Source organism: Amblyomma americanum, chromosome 1 (assembly GCF_052857255.1).
Source record: "Amblyomma americanum isolate KBUSLIRL-KWMA chromosome 1, ASM5285725v1, whole genome shotgun sequence".
NCBI lineage: Eukaryota > Metazoa > Arthropoda > Arachnida > Ixodida > Ixodidae > Amblyomma > Amblyomma americanum.
The window spans coordinates 334,364,263-334,388,459 of record NC_135497.1 but is presented as its reverse complement, the minus strand read 5'-3'; the positions used below and the strand labels follow the sequence as shown (position 1 = coordinate 334,388,459).

At 45.5% G+C, this 24,197-nt stretch overlaps 1 protein-coding gene across 2 annotated transcripts in view; it reads left to right on the top strand.

Moving 5' to 3' along the window:
- The window catches only part of LOC144115515 (WD repeat-containing protein 47-like), a 133,935-nt gene that overhangs the window by 6,349 nt on the left and 103,389 nt on the right, over positions 1-24,197 (top strand). For both annotated transcript variants that reach the window (XM_077649924.1, XM_077649925.1), the window contains exons 2-5: positions 1,414-1,675; positions 2,570-2,813; positions 11,225-12,348; positions 19,305-19,422. In XM_077649924.1, the coding sequence (XP_077506050.1) occupies positions 1,434-1,675; positions 2,570-2,813; positions 11,225-12,348; positions 19,305-19,422 (1,728 nt within the window). In that variant the 5' untranslated portion in view covers positions 1,414-1,433. The remainder of the gene's footprint in view (positions 1-1,413; positions 1,676-2,569; positions 2,814-11,224; positions 12,349-19,304; positions 19,423-24,197) is intronic.

Sequence of the window (24,197 nt, the reverse complement as noted above, 5' to 3'; positions counted from 1 at the left end):
TGTGCCGGCATTGTTAAAAATATAAAAATGATAATGTACAAAATTTAGCAGAATAGCGGCTTGGTTTTATAGCCTTAAAATATGGCACAACTGATTCGGTCAATAAAATGGTAGTTTACCTCAATTTACTTCCACTGTTTTTATTCCGGGAGGTAGCCAGATTTAGTGTTATGAATTTATTGCACAAGTATCTGATTACTCTGAATACAAAGCAATACATGACACATTGGTTGTCATACTGGCCCTGACAGTTGTGGTAAATTTTTCTTTGTACCTCATAACATTTGAAGAATGGGATATTTTTTTTTTCTATCTCATGTAATTACCTCATCTGGCTCAGTAACTCAGTTTGAAAACAATATCCAGAAAGGCTTCAGAACAACCTTTTCTGCATAATTCCCATCGGTCTTAATTATGCAGGTCTTTATTTTTGCTTTGTTTTTTTGCCCTCATTCACTTGTTGCAAGTATATATTGTGGCTGTGGGATCTTTTACCTGTAGGTTTTTCATATGGTGGCGCAAATTCAGCACTTCATTGTGGCATGCTGACAAATTAAGATATTGAGAAATTGTGAAAATTTTCTACTTTAGTTCTTTGCATCGAATAAGATATCTGACCTGTATCAGCCCTCATAGGGCCAGCTGTATCTGTAAAGAAAAGAAAGAAATGATAGGCTGAAATGGTGAGGCTGAATGCAGGTTGAGGGTTGTGCTAATGTTAAACAGAACTTCTCCCATCGTATGCTCGCATTAGCAAATATGGATGGGTTATTGTGGGAGGTGTTATGGAATGGTTATTGTGCGCTTTGGTGGGGAGGAACATGAGGCTTAAAGGTCAGTTTTCATTAACATTTGGTTAAACACGTTTTGTCCACCAGTTTGGAGACGAAACAGAAAATTGGGAAGCAGTGTCACGGTTATCTTCTGACCGACAGGTTTGAAGTTAGTGACTTGCACAAACACTTTCCAGTTGAATAATTGGCAGATAATCTGTATGCCATGATTCGTTCTTTCAATTGTTGGCAAGTGCACCAATTAAAATATGCCCTTTACTATTTGCTTTTAACAAGGCTGTGATGGAGTATGCTAGCAGCGAATGAATAAATCTTCATCACTGAGAGCAGTAGGGAGCCTTTTTATTCTCTTGGGTAGCTTTCCTTTTCATGGTTTATAATTATCACATTAGGTGACCTGGAATGCATCATTATCAAGTATAGACAGCCTGCAAAAACTTTCTTTGTCATGCACGATTACAGAACATCAGCTTGAGGGGAGTAATGAAAATGACATCTATGGAAAGTGATTGATAAGCGTTTAGCTCTTGCACATGCTAACAGTTTTAGATGCAATGCGCAGGCCTGTTGGGGATCTGGCTCTAATCATAGGTGTGTTGTATTCCTTTTTGGGGCGCAGCCAAAGCCACGGAAGCTGAAATGGCCGCACATTTATGCCTGGAAGAAGCGGAGGTGGTGCGGCTGGTGCTTGAGTTTCTGGCCAACCGGGAGCTGAGCATCAGCCAGCTGGCCCTGGAGCGGGAGTCCGGTGTCATCAATGATGCCCTCTCAGATGATCTGCTCTTCCTGCGCCAGCTCATTCTGGATGGGCAGTGGGATAATGTGTTAGATTTCGTCCAGCCTCTTGAGGACATGGAAGCCTTTGACAGCAAGCGCTTCAAGTCAGTATTCAACATTTTCTTTTTTTTGTTTCACACTGTCTGACATTGCTTTGAAGTTGCATGATGGTGGGTTAACTGCAATATTTTCTCATGGCTTCATATGTAAGCATGCTAACTCACATTCCTAAATTCTTTCACCATGGGTCTGTAAATAGAAACATACTGGGCTTTTGGTGCTCTGTATCTTTCTACACTGTTGTAGTGGATACAGGCAATTTCTGCCACCATGGGTCTGTAAGTAGAAACATGCTGGGCTTTTGATGCTCTGTATCTTTCTGCGCTGCCGGAGTGGATACAGGCAAAAATGAATGTCTTTTGGGACAAGTGTTTGACTTGTCATCACTTGTTGACGTCAAAATGTGCTTTACTATTCTTTTATGGTGGTTTCCAGTGAGGCTGGCTATCACCATATATGTCAAAAGGTAATCAGGATGCCGATGGCTGTCACCTGTCAAAGTGGCCAGATGTCTTGTCAATGGCTCAGCTTATTGCCCTAAGCTTTTTGCATTGTGAACAGCAGTGATGCCTGACAGTGGTGGCGTCGCTGCACCTAGCTGATATAATTTTGTACTGGCATTGTGCACAGTCTTCATTATGTTAGTTCATTTGTATTTGACACACATTAAGTGCCGGTATTCAGAGGGTGCAGGTTGTAAGAAGGTAATTCATCGGACAAAATGGACAATGTTCTCATGCCACTGTCTTATCTGAAATTGGGCTGTTGTACTCGTGCAGGTGAACTACTAGAAGTGTATTTTCATGAAGCTGGGTAAGGGCTCTATGCAGGCTACCAGTGTCTGTGATGTCTTCAAATAGTTTGTCTATGCCATCTCTGCAAACTGGCCTAGGGTCACTGCCTAAGCAACCCCACCTGCATTTTTCTTTGCCCTACAGGTTCTCTGTGCTAAAACACAAGTTCCTGGAACTCCTTTGCATCCGGTCGGAGGCTGGGCTGGTGCAGAGTGCGGAGCTAGGTGTGGATGATATGGTGGCCTGCCTTGGAGCCCTGGAGCAATGCAGCCCGTCTCGTGAACACTACAACCAGCTGTGCCTGCTGCTGACTTTTCCCCGGCTGTGTGATCATCTTGATTACAAACACTGGAATCCCAGCAATGCCCGAATCAACTGCTTTAGAGAGGTTTGTCTTTTTGCCATCAACGATCCAGAAAAATTATACTTCGTACTTCATATTCTTCTGCATCTGCATTGAGTAGCAGAAAATAATGTAAACCGTTGACACCGCAGAGTGTTCATGGTGCAGGATAAAGGTTAGCTTGTGCGTTTGAAATGAAGCTGAAGTGGTTTTAAAATTAACTTATTTTTAATGCCCTTGCCTAGCCATAAGTACTGTCTCTCTGCTGTGTTGAAAAACCACTTCAGCATCTATAATTCTGAACAGGCCTGAAATAATGAGTTGCTTGATGACTGTGCAAAGGCTACAAGTTCGATCGCTGCCACAGCGGTTGCATTTTGATGGAGGCAAAGTGCTAGAGGCCTGTGTGCTGTGCGATGTCAGTGCACGGTAAAGAACCCCAGGTGATAGAAATTTTCTGGAGCCCTCCACTACGGCATCCCCCATTGTCTATGTCACTTTGGGATGTTAAACCCCATAAACCATAAACCATGTGGTGCAGTGGCAGTTCAAAGGAAGTTTTTGAGCATGGACAGAGAGCTTTGCTTTAAGTACTTTTAAAGGACTTATATGGACAGTGAGGACAAGTTGAAGTTGGCCTTTATTTGTAGATTACCATATTCTAATTTTAAAGAGGACAACTCGCACTGAAAACAGAGCTTGTTTAAGGTAGCAAAGATCAAGAAATTATGTGCATGTAATGCCTTCATTGCTTGTTTTCATAAACTGTTATGATGCAGAGACAGTTTTTCATGGCAGGTCCCTGAGGCAAGGCTACACCGCCATCCATTTATTTCAAGGCAGTGATCGGGGAGTTCTTTTCGATTTTGATGTCACTAGTTTGAATTGAGGGAGCGGGAATAGTTTTAATCCAGTTGTTTTCAGCAAGAAAGCTGTTTTGTTTCTAGACAAACACCAGTACAGCTAGAAAGCGTGAAGAGCAAAACTGCAAAACAGGACGGGACTGAGGCAGGCGACAACACAGGGCGGTCCCGTCCTGTTTTGCGTCCCGTCCTGTTTTGCGGTTTTGCTCTTCATGATGTCATACCAACTGGCCTACACCAAAGTCCTTCTAAGTTACAGCTAGAAAGAGCCACAGAATTTATTTTTACATATAACAAAAATCGGGATGGAATTGTCCTCACTGTGTTTTTTATATTTGTGGTTCTTACAAGTGCCCTGCAGTTTGTGATTGTTGGCCTTGTGAAGAGTTTACACTGCCAAGCTTGAGTAGTATACTTGAGTAAGACATGTCATGTTAGTTGGCGTAATTCTTCAGACATGGTAAAGTTGCGTGAAAAAGACACAAAAACAGGGTACAGGGTGAATGCAACGAGGTCATCCTACATACCCTGTCTTGTGTGTGTTTTTTCATGCATTTTTATCATGTCTGAACGCATGAGTAAATTTCGTTTCATTTCGTTTTACTGCCGTAAAGGCCCCGAGGGACATTACATAGGGGGGAGGCGTCATCACAACATCAAAGCATTACATTGTGTCGTCACACGCTAACAGATGAACAGTCTAAAAAAATATATATAGTAGGTGCGGTGTACATATTCATGTGTGCATACATAAGTAACATATGCATGAGATTATTGGGTGCAAAAATAGGTGAAAAAGAAAACAGGCAACAATAAAGCAAAGGAGGTAAAACAGCTCACATTTGGGTCAGTAATTCTGCCTAATCAAATAGTTGCGTTACCAAACTGTCTCCAAATTTTTCGTTGCTCGGGATGTAGACATTGTCTTCTGGAAGGGCATTCCACTGATTAATCGCAAGATGAAGAAATGATAATCGTAATAAATCTGTTCTAGCAAATAGAGGCTCCACTTTATAATTATGGTAAAAAATAAGAGTGGCAGGTTTAATTTTCTCAGTGGTGTAGACAGAAGGGTTATGGTAAAGCTTGCGGAAAAACATGAAGCGATGAAATTTGCACCTTGTTTCCAACAGTTGAGGATTTAAGTCGTGCTTAATCATTGAAATGATGGAATGCAGGAAATAGTTACATGAAATAAAGTGTGCAGCTTTGTTTTGCAGTGCTTCTAATTTGGTTATTGCATAGGATTGATAAGGGTGTGAATTGTGAATATTGTGAATATGTAAGTTACAGGCTTTTTTTGGCATCAGTCTGAATTCTGTAAAAGATGTAAGTGAAGTTTCTTGCAGTGTGGCAAACTGGCCTGTCATCAAAACGCAGAAATTACTGCAAAATTCAGAATTGATGTTTATGTGGAGGCCTTCATGGTCATATTCGTATGATACCTTATAAAGTGTAGCCCATTTTAATTGCTTCTTTACAAGCCTCTAGACCCATGTACACCTCAGTAAGGTGTGTTGTATGCACAGGCTTCATTGCATTAAAAGTCCACTTTCACATTGGCTGTGCTCCATCACTTCTCCATTCCCTCTTGCCATACATGCATTGTGCCGGTTAAAAAATGGTTCATCATGTTGTTTGGGAGCGTGCTTTTAATGCTGTGGTCATGTGTCTCTTGTGAGTCCTGTCAGATCAAAAATTTGGTTGCTGGTGGCCAGATTCTGCAGGAACTACTGTTGTGTTATGAAATTTGGACAAGTCACGGAATGTTGTGTTCATTGATTATTCCCAAAATTTTAGCCTCTAATGAAAGTGTGAAAAATCAAGCGGTGCAAAAAAATTGTGGTATGTTTATACTTAAAAGCACTATTTGCAACAATTGCGGCTAACACATTCTGTGGCTGAGACTGGCAGCATTGATTGCCAAGTCAAGAATATGTTGTCACTACTCGCATGTATATATTTTTAAAAATTTATGTTAAAAATGCAGTCTTTTCCGCTTGTCTGCCAACCTTATGTAGTATACCACAAAAGCTTTTAGGGAAGCAATTGCTGTATTAAGGGGTGCTAAGATACACTTTTTTTTTTTCTGCCTGGCATTTGGTGCTTAAATTCCCAAGGTATGTTCTGTGAACCATCATATCAGGGCATAATGAAGCATTAGGGCATTTTTACAATGTTGTTGGAGCCTTTTTTTTAAGTGAAACAGTTTGAAGTAATTATGGCTATACATGTCTACCTTTTTTTATTTGGTTCTTAAATATGTGCACTGACCCGCTGCAGTGGCTCAGTGGCCATTGTGTTTGTTTTTTGAGCTGAGCTCAATGATGTGGGATGGAATTCCGGCCATGGTGGCTGCATTTCACTGGAAGCGAAGTGCACAAACACATGCGTGCTGCACAGTGTCATTGTGCATCAGAGACCTCCAGATGGTTCTAATTAATATGGAGCCCTCTCCACTATGGCATCTGTCATGGCCCGTGTGCAACTTTGAGATGTTTTAAACTCCATTTTGGGTAGAAACAGCGCAAACAGACGGAGGACTGGGAACCACCACATAAATTTATTTAAAATAAATTTTAAAGACCACCACATAAATTTAAATTGAAAAACCCACACAGTCTTTACAAACAGAGGGGCGGCTCACAGCAGCCGGATTTGACTGGGGTGAAAAGTGGGCTCAGCGCCAATACGGATAAAGAAAGCAAATGTTTTCAAGCCAGTTTTGTGATTTCACATTGCACCTATAATGTCGTCTCTTCGTGAATCAAAACCAAGTTCATGCTAGAACAGGTTGCAAAAGCATGAAACGCCATTTCAAAGGCGATGTACCGTATCATATTTACTCGCGTAATTTGTGCACTAATTTTTTTAAAAATTACGGCTTCCAAAAGGTGGTGGGTAGGTTATGCGAAAATATTTTGAACATGTGCTAAAAACCTCTACAAAGTTCATAGAGCGCAATAATACTGTGTATTGCTGCCTATACGTAGACCTCGCTGGCCCAAGAAATTCCTCGCTGGCCCAAAAAATTCTTGCTGGCCCAAAAAAATTCTTGCTGGCCCAAAAAATCCTCCCTGGCCAAAAAAATTCTTTGCTGGCCAAAAAAAAGTTCACTCCAAATATAGGACCCACTCCCCTCCCACCCGCCCGACGTTAAGTAGCTCCCTGCGTGGCAGCATGCCGGCGCCTGCGGTTTTCGAAGGAACAAATGCGCAGCGATACAATTGCGGAGCCAGCAGAGGGAGGCAAAGGAGGTAATGGATGATAAAACTGCACCCTCGTGTGCGGCCCGGCTGACTAGCAGCAAACCAAAAAGCAAATGGTTCGGTAGTTTCGGGAAAGCGACTTGCAGCGCGAATGAGCCGGATAAATGGCGCACAATTCGTGCCCTCGCCACTCGCACCTTTTGCAACTGCACAAGGGGACGCGGCCGCGCCGATCTTCCCAAGCCTGCCTTGTACGCAATTGCATGGATTCTGGTGTTCTGGCGCAGCAGAGAGTGCAAAATATTCCTTTCAGGCGCTAATAAATCTGGTGAAAGTAAAAATCATCTTTTGTATAAAGGACCATCAGTAGACTAAGCAAAAGGGATATGCAAAAAATTACGCAAAAATATTCATATTTAAGCATATTTTATCCGTGTCCACATTTGTGGACATAGCGCCTTAAACCTGATCCATGAACGTAAACACTGCTACATTTGCTTGCCTGTTCTAACTGATCGTTAGGCATGGATAAATGTTTAGCTGTCAGAATATATGCTTCAGGGAATTATTCTGTACTTCATGACTTATAAAACAGATAAAAGCACTCATTCTGTGACGACAGGCAGAGGAAAATTCGGTATTTTGATCTCCGAACGTGGCTTTTAAATGTGCAGCCTTCATGTCGGCACCGTTGTGTAATTAACATATTCAGAAGTCGGGGCCAAAGGTTGCTTTCATCGTAAGTAGTGTTTCAAGTCCAGCTGCGTTGAAGGGGCCTCGAGTGATCTGAGCACAGGTGGAAAGGGAGAGAGAGAGAGATAGCACCTTCTGGCCTGTTTTACATATGGTATTTACAAAGAGGAGAAGTGATCTTTAAAGGTCGTAGTTTTCTCAGTTTATGTCAGAGACCTGAAACAAACTGCCTCCTCGCTCTACCAAAGTGCTCATTGTTGTTTTGTAGCCTTGCAGCTGAGCGGCCAGTTCTGAACTGACCATGGTGTGAGGGCGCGAGCTCCCCTTCTTCATTCCCCCTTGTGTAGTGCTGCCACTTTGTATTTTTCTCCATCTGAGGTTTCATAGAAAATGTAATGATTCTTGCTAAAAAGCACAGCAAAATTCTCAAAATGAGGGAAAAAATGTTTTGACCGCCACTGAAAATGGTTGGTTCCTCAGGATTGATTCGTTCTACAATTTAACACAGGTGGTCTCAGATCGATTTATGAATATTGGTAGGGGGCCTAAGACCCTCCTAGACCTTCCTGACATTATTCACTGGCTATAGCGGACTGTGTTTGTTGGCAGCGGCTCAGCTAAGTGGCGGTTCTTTGTGACCATCTGCGGGTCTTCATTGCTCGGTCGGCCACACTTCTTTGGATGTGTTTCTACATCGGCTATTTCCATGAAAAACGCTTCAGCGCTGAAGTTGTCCAACGTTCTGTTTGTACAAGCATTGTTTTCAACACCCGTAAGTAGTGAGCCCATTTCCTACCGTATGTGCACAAAAAAATGGTGCGTTGTGGCGAGAAAACGCCACTTTGATATTTTCGGCATTAAGGCGCCATTTCCACGTATGTGAACACACCACTCTGAACGTCCACCGCAGCAATTTTTCTTCGTCTGTGATGATGAAATTTGGTGTGCTGTTTCAACATTAACCTATCAACATATTCCGAGCCCTAAATTGCATCATTCACGATCATGTCTAAAAACAGAATGCAAAAAAGGAAGCAGTTTACTTGTCACACCAAAGAACAATGTGATACACATAATTTCTTTTTTTTTTTACAAACGCATTTCACTGTAGCTGCAAGAGATGGTGCCACAGAACTGATAGAGAGGGTCAAAATTGTGAGAGCGCAGTATTCAAAGGTGGAAATTCACCTTGCGTACGAAAATATGAGGAGGCATAAGTCACGTCCTCAAATGTGGACCCAGCGCCTGAAATGGATATGCTAGTAAAAGCTTTTTTTTTAATCTGCGTAAAACATTGGGGGTGCGCAAATTATGTGCAGACACAAGTTATGCGAGTAAATACAGTATTTTTAAAACATCGCGTTACTTGCTCGTGGAGGTGATTCCCGTCTGGTGATACGGTGTAGGAGCACGGCGCATAGGAACACATGTAAGTAAAACTTCAGAAATACTTTTCTCGCTTCACAGAGTACCTGAATTTCTTTGAAGAAGTAGAGTGTGAGAAAGTATACATCATTTAGAAGCTACCTTTCTAAAATGTACTATAAATGTGTGTTGTGAGGCTGTACATACCTCAAAAGGCACTCTATCCGCTGGGTGTTTCCTTGGCTCTCACAAATTTCTCGTGTTGTCTGACATTTCTGCTGTGCAGAGTCACAGCGCATGCTGCATTCCCTTGCAAATACTGCTGTTTAAACAATAGCGAGGTTTACATTGAGCTTAGTCCTCAAACAGCACAATAAATGAGCCGTGCACTGTAGCAGACGACTAGCACCGTGATTGCACGCATAGATTGCACTGGCGGACGCTGGAGTCACAGATGGCTCGAGGGTATCGTCTGCGGCGCAATCTGCTGCAGTGCATGGTTCCCTTTTGTGCGCTTGCCTTGGTATTTCAGAACTGCATCTTCAGGTAATGCTGTCTAGGCTATCTAGTTCGAATTACAGTCGCCGACCGATTTTTCGGACTCGAAGGGACCCAAAAAATGGTCCAAATAACGGAACAGCCTGAAAAATCCGTGAAGTACAAAAAGTCACTTTACTGAGATAAAATCGGCCTAAAAAAGTCACTGATTTTACCTTGTGGAAAATTTCTCTTGCTGGCGAGGATTTGCGCCTGTATTTGCGCCAAAGTTGTGTTTCCACCGTACATGCTAGACAGCAATGTCACGGCGATCAGCTGAATACTTCCCATGCTTCTATGATGGACCCGGCGGCACAGGCGGGGCCATGTTGTCCACAACCCGAGTGTGTACCACACTTCTTGTCAAACACACACAAACACACTTTTCGTTCAAAGTGGTGGAACTGCCGGACGCAACCACAAAATGGCAAACGGATGTAACTTCGTGAAGACGGAGTGCCACTCGGTTGACGCAGTCGGAGAAACCCAAGTGAGAAACGGCGAATGGCGAACTTTACTCGCCGTGGTGGCTCAGTGGTTAGGGAGCGCGGCTACTGATCGGGAGTACCCGGGTTCGAACCCGACCGTGGTGCCCGCGTTTCGATGGAGGTGAAACACAAAGGCTCCGGTGTGCTGTGCGATGTCAGGTGGTCGAAATTGTTAGGGAGGCCTCCGCTGCAGCACCTCTTTCTTCCTTCACTCTCTTCTTTATCTCTTCCTGAGATGTGAGACAGATACTATGCCATTTCCTTTCCCCAAAAACCAATTTATCAATTTTCAACGTTTGAGACAAGCGATAAGTGTCTGGGACAACATTAATGACAAAAGCAAATTGACGGCGATGACAATCCGGCTGCCACCTCGGAGTGGCTGAGATCGCAGGGATCTCTGCTGGCAAAAATAAGGTACTGAAAGTATGTCAAGCCATTCCAGTTGCAGAGTAATCCATCGCAATCCAAGATGGCGCCTTTTGCGCCGGCGAAAAGCCAATAAGATGGCCGATTTTGGCCTGCAGGTGACTGAAATTAGTCCGAAAAATCAAACTTTCAGACTTTTAAAGTCCGAAATATCCGTCACGAATATGTATGCGCTTCTGCGGGGTGACTGACGGTGCCTCATCAAAGTCTGAAATATCCTACAAGTCAGAATTATTGGAGTCCGAATCAACCGTCGGTTACTGTACTGTATTAGTGGACAAACGTAGTGCACTCAACAGCAGGTCTGACTACACGATAAGCTTGTGCAATTCGAGGAAACACCCAGTGGGAGGCCAGCGTGGTGGTTCAGTTCTAGGATGAACTTGGTTATTCTTCACGAAGGGACAACATCATAGGTGCTCTGTGAAATCAAAACAATGGTTTGAAAACTTTTGCGTCCATGTATTCCTGTATTCCTGTGGGCACTAAGCCTACTTTTCACCCTCAAAATTGTACCCCACTCGCCCCAGCCGGTGACAGCAGTGCCACTTTATCTTGCTTACGTCACAGATCGGTGTTGATCTATAGCTTTGGCGTTTTGTTGCGAATGTCGTTATCTTGGTGGGACTTGCCTTTTCAAGAGAAGCAATCGAACTAGGAACTAGGGTGCCTCGGCACTATACGAAACTTCCCAAAGGTAGCCTGTATTTATCAAGCCATAGCTGAAAAGATAGGTGAATTTTTGAGTGGCTAACATCTGTATTGTTGATCAGCAAAAGCAACTAACATTGGTAGTGTAATTGTGCACGAGTTGTTGTAGCGCCAAATATTTGTTTTCAATTTGTAGCACAGAGGGCACCTTTGTTGTGCAGGTGCTGCCTTTGGTGGAGAAGTTGCTGCCTGCACCCGTCAAATCACCTGTGTCTGTGCAGCGCACTTCCTCTGGTGACCGGCTTGTCCAGCTCCTCATCAAAGGGATCTTGTATGAATCATGTGTTAACTTGTGTCAGAAGAAGGCAACCCTTCCTCCGTGCAGCACTCGTGATGAAGAGTTCCACTTTGCCGAACTTCTAGGTAATGCTGATGCTGACCTAAGTCTGTTCTCCTGGCTCCAGTGCCTCCCACCTGAAGTTTTCTCTTACCCGTTTGAACAAAAGGTGCTTAATGTTGATATCCGGCAGTTAGTAAAGCCATTCCTTGAAGCCTCCTGGACTGAGCAAATACTGGCTACACCCATCAAACCTAGAGTTTTTCCACACTCAGCCGTTCCACGCACCCCAATGAGTCGTTCGCTGATCATGGCGAGCATGGAAGGTGGCTTGTTTTCTGCAGGTAGCCACCCAGCCCTCAGTGGGGGTGCCAAGATGGCCCTCTCAATGGCAGACCTAACCTCATCGATGTCTCGATCGTTTGGTGCCTTTCATTTGACAGGTAAAAAGCTGATGAACACGTCAGTTGATCGGCTCTTTGAGGTGGGCGACGTCTTCAGCACAAGTTGTACTGATATTCGAACGGGCACCTTGCCCGATTTGCTCAAGGAGGAAGAGGAGGAGAACAAGGACGGCAACGAGAAGGGGTGCAGTGATGGGGACAAATCGCAGTATTGGAGAGAGTTTCAACGCCTGAGAAGAAACGTTCATCACAATGTAGAAGCATCCTCTGCAGCTCCTCCTGCAGCTCCGCCAGCTGCCTCTCTTGAAAGTGAAAAAAGGACGTCAAACACACTTGTGACAGTTTCATCACCTTCACCAGCCCCTCCTCCTGCATCTGCTGGAGCTACTACTGCTGCGACACCGCCTCCACGCACAAAGCCTGCTGTGGCGACACCTGTGTCTACATCACAAATGCCAGCTGGGCAGTCTACAACGTTAAAGAGCAGTGTTAAATTCACTATGAGCACTCCACGAACTCAAAGGACAGGGCCTGCTCACGTGACAACAGTGACTGTGGATGGAGTAGCAAGAAGCCTTTCTGATGATCCAAGGTCTTCTGGCAGGTAAGTGGTCACCTTGACAGGCCTGCTTCTTGTTAGGGTAGCAGCTTGGGCTAATGGGGGTGTGTATTGTGATGTGAACAGCATGAAAGAGATGACAAGCAAGAATGGGAGAAACGCTATGTTTCTTGTTCTTTTCTTTGGAGACATCTTCGTCGTGCTGTTGAGATCGTAACACTTTTTCATGATTTCTTCTACTTGCATTCTTGAAGCTAGTGCTCCCCAAAATGCTTGAGTATGTAAGGCAAAGCAGCATAAACAGGACACAGAAAATGTAGAAATTAACTTGCCTGCATATGTACAGCTCCTGTCAGAAGAGTACAGCCCAAGGGTTTTGCTTCTAAGCTGTTTAGCTCGACTCCCTAGCACATCCAGCAGTCCAAAGCTTGGGAGGATTGAGGACGCAAAGCCATTCCTCTTTCGAGTGATTATGGTCCCTGAGGATACATAAGGAGGCATGCCACAGGCCTCAAAAGCAAACCCCTTGGGCTGTATGCTTTTGATCGGGGACATACAAAGCTGCATGTGCATTTTCAGTAATGCTGGAATATTGAAGCCAAATGATCTAATCTGTTCAGCACTGTTGGGAGGCTTAGTTAATAATTTTGCTTGTAAAGCCCTTGCTACTAGACGCTGTTGTCAAGTTGGTATAAAACTACGGTGAAGTTTATTGCTGTCCAGAAAAGTTTATACAATGAACAACTTCAATAAATTTTCAGTTAAATGAAGTTTTGCAAAATTTCTTACTGAAGTGTCACTGTATCCAATGAAAATGTGTTTCATTTCTATAAATTCCAGCGCAATGGAACTTTCAGTTTGAACACTTTTCAAATGGTTATCGTACAGCTTTAGGTTGTGGGGGTTCTTACTAAGCCGTCGAGCCTCCTTTGAGGTCTAGGCCGTGAACTCCGAGCTCCCGGTATCGCACACCACGCGCGGCCGTTCTTATGGCGGCGCAGCAGAAATGCGAAATAAACACATCACGGAACAGGACGCTTTGCCCGGGGCCAAACGTTTATTGGGTTCTCCCAAGTCGCTGGCTGCTTGAATCTTGATCTGTGACCCTTGCCGTCTGGCTTGGTCGTGCGGCTGATGGGGCAAGATGGTGACAACAAAGAGGGAAGAAGGGAGGTAATTACCTGACGTCCTCTCGCTGTCGCGGCTCGCTGAAGTCTCCCTCCGGCCACGGCCGGTACCCGCCGATCTCGGCGCACTTGCCCGTTGTCACATTAGGCCAATCAGCGACCACTCCGGCGGTGTCTGGCGGTGCGCGCTTGCGACCGGTTTTTTTGAGGAAGGAGGCGGCGCAGCGCTCTCGAGCAGACCATCTGGCTACTCGCCCGTGGGGAAGGAGGAAAGCTTCTATTTTCCTGCTTCTCCACGGCGCGCCCCGCCGGCCCGGAAGGGTACGGCACTCCGAAACTCCCACAAGGTCAGAATGCATATTTTTGCTGACGGAGCATTTTTTTATCAGTGAAACGCCAGCCACCGCAATTCCAAAACTTCACAGCTTGTAAAGCTTTCCACCATCATGCTTTCACTTGCAAAACTTTGGGAGTCTATATCTTCAAGATTCTGTGAGGTGACTGCGGTGCATCTATGCGGCTGGCTTGTTGCTTGAACAGGAGCCAAAATTATTTTCTAGTGCACTTGCCTTACTTTCCAACGAGATTTTCAAACGAGATTTTCAGCAAAGTAGCCACTAATGAGTATAAAAGTTGAATACTTTTATCCTCCCAGCTTGCATTTGCTCCAAAAAGGCTGTATAAAAGTACAAACAAGCGTGCCCTGTTTCCAGTGATGACAATAGTGAAAGCTCAGCAGAAAGTTTCATTTTATCATAAGTGCCAAGTATGCAGTACATATGTGAAGTTCTCAGAATTCTGAAATAAATGCATTTGGAAACCATTTTAATGCTTCAAGTATACTTCATTTCATCAAAATCAGTAGCTGTGTGCTCATTTCAATTCAGTGAGCTTTCACTAAGTGATCATTTTCTTTAGATGCACTGAAGTTTGTTCCGGGGATGTTTCACTGTAGTGCTTTTATTCATATGTTTAGATTGCCTGCAGCCAGCAGCTGCCCATTCCATATTTCACTCTTAGATTTTCATGGATAGGTTACTGCTTTAAATTGAGAAAGAAAGCGCATTGGCTTTGTTCTGAAGGGGCGACGCGGGTCTTGAAATTGTAAAATAAATACAAAAAATTCTTTAAAAAATGGCATATTCGGATTCAATATACTCTGAAGTAATAACTACCTACAAAGTTCCAAGGTCTCACTCGACCTTCAACCACTGAAAAAATATATATATTTGGCGCCTCTGAATCCGCCTTTTTCATATTCCTGTGCTGCCACCTCGCGTACAACGCTGGAAGCTCACTGGAAGGGTACGGTGCGCCCAACCCGGCCGGACTGAGTGCCACTGTGGAGCACGTTTTGTTGGAATCTGTCAATGATGGCACGTCCTGGGCAGCACCTGGTACCTGGAGGATTTCTAGGATTGACTGATGGCTGGGTGCGAAGTCCGAAGCAGGCTGCTGGGCCCACCGAAGAGCAAATTCTTCAGTATCTCCGATCAACCGGCATGCGATGCGAACGCCAGCTGAGCAAGGGCCGCCGCTTCAGAGATGAAGGCTACATTTGGAACATAATGTTCAACGAAATATTCCCGATCAGTGAGGTCGGCATTTTCCGCTGTGTATGCCTGCCATCCATTAAAAGGTGGATACTGCATCGTGCACGCCATAGCACAGAAAACGACTGGGGACAACAGTTTTCACAAGCAATCGTTGTGTTCAAGTGCTGCCGAATAGCTACACGAACTATAAAAGCACAAGCGTACTCGCAACATGGCAATTCTGCTAGAATTTCACTTTATTTTCCCACAGCACACCGCTGCATAGGTTAAACAAGCATGCGCGTCCATGAAGACGAGCGCGAGGGGCGCACATTGAGTCATTCCGGCGATACCATGCAGCGCTCTTCATCATGGATATGATGCGAACACATGCATAACGCACCTTCTTCTTCTGCCTCTTAATACATGACACATACCCACACCGGGGGATTGGCCAGGGTGTAGTGGCATAAACAAGGAAATTTCAATAGGAGATTATGACAAAATTTTAGCACTATGCATGAAATCTCTCGTAACCTCTTTTTCGTTGTCCGCTCCATCGCGCTTTGAAAGCGGCTTACAGCACTTGCCCATTCGGCCTTCTTGCTTGAGAAAGCAAAAAGCGTTGGAACGAAGTCTAAATGCCGCGGTGACATTTGAGGCCTCACTGACCATGAATAAAAACTTTCGTGATAGACTGCACATGCATTTAAACGCAGTACCTCGTCCGTACCTGTCACAAAGTGATTCTCGCACAGTCTTGACGTGCTTGACAGTGCCCAAGGGTGGCCACGATCGTCGAGCTGGCGAACTGCTTTTATCCACGCTTCGCGTCGAAGGTGGTCCCGGGAAGCGTTTGGAAAGCGAAAAAATCCGAGTTTGCTTCCCTTTACATATTGGGCATTGCAGCCGCATGTAACACATGTCATATGCATCGCCAAATGCGTCGCGCTGAACGCCCGACGGCTGCAGCAACGCACCCCGCGTAAGAAGCTGGTTTGTTTACACTTCCACGGCCGGTCTCAAGTGGAGCGTGCGACCCTTCCAATATGTTTCGCGACACCGCCGCCAGGGGATGGGCGCATGCGCAGTCGCGTCGTGAAAAAGGCGGATTGCCGAAATGGCTATTTCGAAGCAAAATTCGGCAGAACTTCACGGCTGTCACTTCCTGCAACCATGCAGTGGCAACAATGCAAATGCAATGGCCGCCATCTTGGTCTTGTTTGAAACCTGGCAAGCCTCTTCTCTACATCCTGCTATTGCTCACTGTTGGGAAGTCCTCTTGGAACATCTGCATTCTGCCATCTTCTGAGGCCTCTACAGCCTCCGAATGGCTGGCATGCAGTCCAGATGAGATTTTTTAAACTTCGTGTTTTTTGCCAGCATAGCTAGGCTTATGGAAGTTTTCGTTATGTTTTTATAGTGCAATTTCAGTTAATCTTGTACCATTTAATGCAGAAACAACTGAACTATGGAGATGGTATTTTTTTATTGCTGTGTCGAACATATCAAATTTTCTGGGCAATAATATGTCACCTAATTATATTTCATAATTACGATGCTTTGACATACAGTTGAACCCAGATATAGTGATTCGAAGGGGATCTCGAAATTGTTTGAAAAAAGCTTTTGAGTAATGTGGAAGCAAGACTACATTGCACCCATGCTTGACACATTCTTGTAGTGACATGCTGCCTGTCAGCATGCTGGCAGTACACTGCTCGCTTGGCGTTTCTATGCCTAACCTGCTTTGTATCGAATCTGTAGTGGAAGATGTTTTGGAACTAGCTACTGCCTATCGTATGATGTTTTATCCTATTACCGGTAAACTGTAAATGCAATAATCTCATCAAAAACTAAGGTATGGCTGGTTTTAGCGACGACTTCGGCAGGGAAGCATGCCAGGATAGAGCCGCCGCATTAAGCTGGCTTCACTGCATGAAAGCAATGTGGTGTGGAAAATGGTTTATGGTTTATGGGGGTTTAACGTCCCAAAGCGACTCAGGCTATGAGGGACGCCGTAGTGAAGGGCTCCAGAAATTTCGGCCACCTGTGGTTCTTTTACGTGCACTGACATCGCACAGCACACGGGCCTCTGGAATTTTGCCTCCATCGAAATTCGACTGCCGCGGCCGGGATCGAACCCGCGTCTTTCGGGCCGGCAGCCGAGCGCCAAGTGTGGAAAATCAGTACAAGAAACCGCAGGTCACTCTCAAATACTCCTCGCATTGACCTTTTCATATGGTTCCACAGCGCCAGCACTGCCAGTAACTGCCCAAGGCTGTGCGCTCTATTCATTTGTGCATGTGAAAAGAGTTCGAAGAACCGTGGTTCTTCGGGCACTGCGCATAGTTAAATTATCGAATGTTCAGCTGAATGTGAGTTCAATATCTGTCTGTCCCCTTGAAAATTCCTCGCAAAAATATAGTATAGAACTGTTCGATATGAACAGTATTTGATATATTCGGGTTCAATATATACTGGCTTGTCTGTAATTGAACATTTTGATAGGATGATGATATCTCAGTAACAATATGCTCTTCTCAAAATGCACATAAACAAAGAGTTGATGCGCTTTTCTCAGAAGGTGTTTCAGAGCCCTTTTAACGACCTGTGAGAAATTACCTTATTAGTCTTCAGTTATTTTTTCATAATATGGGAACTTTGTAGTTGAGATATATTGAAACTAATTATATCTTTGAAAAAAGGGAGGAGGAAATACATATGCACACCCAATTTGATTACATCTCTAATAAAAATTTTCATCTTAGGACCCATGCCTCCCCTTAATGAGTTTTATTTGCCTGCGCACCTTAACTGAATTCAAGCATTAGGCAGAACAGGCCTGGGCCTGCCACTTTTTGAGGGGGCAGTCAGTTCTGTTTGTGCAAGGTTGGTCTGACTTTTTAAGACATGACTACAAAATTAAATTAAAGCCTAATTTTCATACTTTCTCTACTGTTAGCATGTTTGTGTTAAATCCTTATTCTTAGCTTTCTCTTTAACCCTATAATGCCCAGACATTGAAAGGATTGGATAAAGGTTATGAACTTTCAGGGCTTCATCACTAACAGTTTCTTCCCTGAAAAAATATTAAAAAATTTGGAGGTTTATGATGATTACTGTACAATTAAATTTAGCTAAGTTCGATGATTTCTGAATGCCCAAGGATGAACTGGTCATAAATATGCCGCCGCATACTGTAAATCAAGAACAAAAGTCTAAACTGTTCCATTCCCTGCCAAAGCAGCACTATGACATGCAAATTTTTGTATGGTTTGTGTAACTTTTGCACGAATGTGTTTTTCAGTAGGACTCCTCCATCTCTTGCCTGCAACACTTTGACTTTGGTTTGATAGATATATTGGAAAAGAGCGGTTGTTCAAGTACGTTAGCAATTCTTGTTTTCCTGCGCAAGCAAAAATGAGAATTATTCCTATTTTTACACTCTCTGTTTCACAGGTGATAAGCTGGGCATTACAGGGTTAAAGTGAGCCAGTAATAGCTGCATTCGATTCAGCCATGGTTCACTGCAGCACCTGCATCGGTTCATGGTGCACTGCGCTCAAGTCCTCGATTCACAGTGTGTCTTGCACTTCCACCCTTGGTTTAGCTAGGTGCAGCTGTGGTGCCGCTGTGGTGCACGGAATCATTGAACCAACTAGCAAGGAGGTTCAAGAAAGTTGTGCATGTGCAGACGTGCAGGCAGTGTTGCAGACTACGTGCTGCATCTGCACCACGGAACTTGGTCTTCTCCACACCAGTGGAATTTTTTCAGTATTAGTGCCATGAACCAGCACCGCATCGAATGCAGCTAAAATTAACGCTAACTGCATTTGTTACACTGTGAAAGTAATTACAATGTCTTGTGTTGTATCCAAGATTTAGCTGTTTTTCTGTGTGCAGTTGAACTTGTATGCATAGTCAATCCCAAAATGTGAAAAGCATTGCGATGCCAGTGCATTTTTTTGCATTGGAAATTAATTTTTCAGCAATGTGCTTTGTAAGTTTAACAACTAACTAGCTCCCTCTCTAATAATTTTGCTTGTGTGCTTTTTTGCGTAATGAACCCCTGTAAAAGCTGAGAATACGTTGCGCTCGAAGTTGCCTGTTTGTGTTATTAGTTTCTAACTGAACAATGTGCCTTTTTGGATTATTGTTGCAGTAATTTCCTCATCGATTCAAAAACCTGTTCACAATTTTTATTATGATCTCTGGAGAAGAAAAATTAGAAATTCGAGTTCATTGAAGCGCTACTTCACAGTTTGTGGACTAATGCTGGCTGCGCGATAGCAGATAGTTCTGGAGAACCTGATGCACTAAATGTCGTTTCTTGCAGCTACCCTGAGCACCAGAGTGACTCGAGTGTTCATTCGGACTCGAGATCAGTAGGTTCCCTGTCTCGGTCGTCTGGACAGCCATCGAGTGCTGGGTCAGCTAGAGTCCTCATCAACACGGTCAGTTACTTGTTCTGTTCTTACTTAATTCCACAATGCCTTGTTATCATGCCTCACGCAGGGCATTTTTTGTTGAAGCGGGGTAATATTTTATGAATCGTAAGGTTTGCACAAAATGCCGGGAATCTACGAAAGGCTGCCGCGCGTGCGTCTGACGGCGCCTCTGTCAGGCCTGCCAGAGCCACGAAAGCCTGCCCATGCCGCTGGTCCACCCGCATGGATGGGTGACGCAGTTTGTGTGCAGATCGTGAACGAATGCCACGTCTTTGCATCGCACACCGCTCAAGTGCTGCGGTGTCTTTTTAGCGTAAGGGCCTAATACCCCTGTCACACGGCATTTCTCTAAGGCCTTTCCAGCGCAGGCACCTCTTTACACCAAAGGAGCGAAAGCTTAAAGGAGCAGCAACGCTGCTACACGGTGCAACCCAAAGGTGAAACAGTCATTGAGGCTTAGCATCCGCTGCTGTGCTCGAGCCGGCTGGAGTGTTTTAAAATTAAAGTGCGAAATTCTGTTCATTCGTTTAGCTCAGGCAGTTTTATTTTTATTCTAATTGCTTCCTTGAAAGAAATGCAACAGCTTCTCTCATCAGCAGCAGCAGGTTTTGTGTATTGCCTTTGCCACCAGCGACACTCGGTGTTGCCTAACACTTGAGTTCAAATCTGGGCGTAAAATTTAAGCACCCCTACAAAAAGCAAAGCCAGACACACCTTTCGTATTTTTAAAAGATGTTTTCAAACATTTTTGGCTGCATCATTTTTTTTCATTGCTTTTACTTTTTGACATTGGACAGCACTGGGATCACAGGTTCGTGAAGACCGCGCCTTGGGCTCCGAGGTCTCGGACGGGCGCCTTCGCCTCCAAGGCCCTTAGCGGCAAAGGCGCAACATTTTTGCCGTGTAGCTGCACTTCTTACGCCTTTGGATATAAGGACCCGATTTACAAAGGCCTTAGCGGTGCCCGAGTGACAGGGGTATAAGTTTCAAGGGCGCGCAGTACGCGGGGACTCGGCCCCTCTCGATGCTTTGTGAGAGGGGCTCTGTGACCCGGGGGCCCTGTCGCCCGGGGGCCCTGTCGCAGCCAGCAGAGTGAAGACCGCGTGACTCAGCCTGTACCGTCGGCGAGGGCTTCGGAGTGTCTCCATGGGTGCGCTCTGTCCGAACGCTTCGCGAGCGGCCGTGGAGGGCGTCGTCTAGCTGTATGAAATTACCAGGATGACAGCGTGCCTCCCTGCCCATCCCGCTGGCCCGAAGACCCCGCGGAAGTGTTCTGGTTCGCACTTCCCACTTGCCCCCTTACCTTGCGGTGCATGCTCCAGGCGTGGAGAGAAGGGCCAGCTGTCGGCATGTGCTTGTGGTTGAGCGAAATTCTGGATACATTTTTGCGGGGTCTCTTGGTGGCTGTGATTGCTTTTCGGTATACCGCGTGAAGCGTATATATATATTTTGCTCGAGATTTTTTATTGCTGTTCTTTTTTTTTTCGTCGTGTATCCTTGAGCCTTCTATTACAAGTCGCCACTGTGCTGGTGCAGCTTGTTGCCTTTCGTCTTAAGTGCACCACATTCCGGAGCGAGAAGTGTAAGTTTTGCTAACGCAGAAAGAAGCTCGCGCTCTCTTCCGCGTTTCGACGCACCGCAAAATTTCGCGGCATTTGTACCGCATGCTAGTTTTCCAGTAGTGACGCGGGAAAGCATGGTTCTCCATTCGCTCCGCTGCCGAGTGGTTGAGCATCCCCCTCGCATGCGGGAGATGCGGGGGTTCGATCCCCAGTGCCGCCGGGGTACCCAGCGGTGATACAATGGGTACAAGCTTTCCCCTGGCCTGGTGCTCGGCTTATCTGGCGTGAAATGCTTGAGAATTGGGTGGTCTTTGACCCCACCTTGAACAAACGAAAATACCTGGTGCCATGGCGCTCTTTAGCCCCAGACGCCCTTGCGCCATGAAAATCCACTATCATCATATTACGGTGGCTAATTTCGTTTTTGTTTTTTTGACCGCGGCTTATAAAGTACTGTGTTCGTGTTAGCACTTTCTGTCTATTTCTAACACCCTGTAAATCTTCGTGAATTTTCTAAAGTGATCGCTGAAACACCCTGCAGGGACGCTTCAAAAGCCTTCAGAAACTAGTGGCAGGCTTCGAAAGTGATCGCTGAAACAGCCTGCAGGGACGCTTCAAAAGCCTTCAGAAACTAGTGGCGGGCTTCGATAGCGATCGCTGAAACACCCTGCAGGGACGCTTCAAAAGCCTTCAGAAACTAGTGGCGGGCTTCGATAGTGATCGCTGAAACACCCTGCAGGGACGCTTCAAAAGCCTTCAGAAACTAGTGGCGGGCTTCGAAAGTGATCGCTGAAACACCCTGCAGGGACGCTTCAAAAGCCTTCAGAAACTAAGTGATCGCTGAAACACCCTGCAGGGACGCTTCAAAAGCCTTCAGAAACTAGTGGCGGGCTTCGAGGGTGATCGCTGAAACACCCTGCAGGGACGCTTCAGAAGCCTTCAGAAACTAGTGGCGGGCTTCGAAAGTGATCGCTGAAACACCCTGCAGGGACGCTTCAAAAGCCTTTAGAAACTAGTGGCGGGCTTCGATAGTGATCGCTGAAACACCCTGCAGGGACGCTTCAAAAGCCTTCAGAAACTAGTGGCGGGCTTCGAAAGTGATCGCTGAAACACCCTGCAGGGACGCTTCAAAAGCCTTCAGAAACTAGTGGCGGGCTTCGAGGGTGATCGCTGAAACACCCTGCAGGGACGCTTCAGAAGCCTTCAGAAACTAGTGGCGGGCTTCGAAAGTGATCGCTGAAACACCCTGCAGGGACGCTTCAAAAGCCTTTAGAAACTAGTGACGGGCTTCGAAAGTGATCACTGAAGCACCCTGCAGGGACGCTTCAAAAGCCTTCAGAAACTAGTGGCGGGATTCGAAAGTGATCGCTGAAACACCCTGCAGGGACGCTTCAAAAGCCTTCAGAAACTAGTGGAGGGCTTTGAAAGTGATCGTTGAAGCATTCTGCTGGGACGCTTCAAAAGCCTTCAGAAACTAGTGGCGGGCTTCGAAAGTGATCGCTGAAACACCCTGCAGGGACGCTTCAAAAGCTTTCAGAAACTTGTGGCGGACTTCGCTGATCAGCAAAGCCCGCCACAAGTACAATAGGTCCCAGATATATAGAATTACTACATATATGTCTAGAAATCGAAACACTTTGAAAATCCCGTGCTGTAGCACTAATGTTATGTAAGAAAGGCGGCGCTAGAAGCAGCAGCGGCCAGCGCCAACGGGAGAGGAACATCAGACCGAAGCTGAAGCTCGGGCTCGCTTTCACAAACGCTGGCCTACAGAGCAGCAACGTTTTATTAAAGATTCTGGCCGTCAGCATTAATGGTCCTTTTGGCTTTATGCAGTTAGCGTTTGTAGAAATTCCGTTGAGCGAAACATTCGATATATCGAATGGCGCACCGCTCCCTTACTCGTGACGGCTCCCGCGGTCATTTCTCGTGTGGGGAGTACGGTCGACTGCGCGTCCGTGGACACCGGTTCGCAGCGCTAGCCACAAGAAGAGGCTGTAAAATGGCGTGACAGGGTCACACGTGGTGGAATTGAAGGTAGCCTTCAATCTGGCTTAGCCATTTTCCTCGCGACACCGCTGTCATGCGGAAAAGCTAGCGGTCTGTATGGCAAATTTGGTGCGGTGAAGCCAAGCTGTAGGGGGTGGAATGCGGCCGGCGGCTATGGCCTGCAGCAAAGGCCATCGGCAGCAAAGCAAACCATGGTTTGCTTTGCTGCCGATGGTTTTGCGAAAACCAAGTCTAACTTAGTTTTAATGAGATTGTATTTTGTTTATAGTGCACTGTTAACAAGATCGGAGGCCTTGTGATGGGCGGCGACTAATTCCAGAACACCGTCCGCTGCGGCTTAATGCGAAGCAGGCTAGTCCTATCGGCACTCAGTGAGCACCAGGCGGCACGCCGCTAGCGTGGGCGCACCTTGTTTTGCTTGTAGGTTACAGATAAACTTACCGTGTTTTATATATCAATTACCGATATATATCGAACCATTCCGCAAATCCCTTCGAGTTCTATACACAGCGTGTTTCACCTTTACGACTGTTAGCAGTTGTTTTTGAGTTGGAAGAGTGCATTCCTCGGCATGCCATTGTCGGCAGTGGTTTGCATCAGAATACAACTAAGACGTGTTAACTAGGCTATTTAACTAATATTGAATGGTTAACTTTTAACTATTGCGGTTGGGCTCCTAATTTAGCGAGAGGTTTGTAGCCCACCGTAACAGATATATCCCTATCAGTTTTTATATTTTAGAAAATGCCATTCCTGTCGCCTCTGCAGCGAAAGGAATTTTGGAACCTCACTTTGTTGCCCGACTGGATAGCTCGCTCTGAATGGTGGATTTCGCCTCAAAGGGTCCCTGAAAAGGGTGTTTGAGGTTGGCTCTAAAATTCTCGCATGGTGTGGAGTACAGGCCAACGAGCGTTCATGCCGCGTACAAGACTTCAAAAGCGAGCCGATAATTTACAAATTTACAATAAAATTTTTAAAACTCCCCCTACGCTCCTAGCGGCGACCTGCGGTGCTGGGCTTTCGCCCGAATCCGCGCTCGTTACGTCATGTAGCGCTCGTTACGTCAGCAGCGGACTGCTAGCATTGGGTCGCGCGCGTCGGCAGCCGGCGGAGGAGCGCCGACATTTCAGCATGCAAAAAGTGAGGAGAAAAGAGGGAAAGGCGCGGAGACGCGCAAATTCAAATTTTGACTACAGATAACTCAACTTC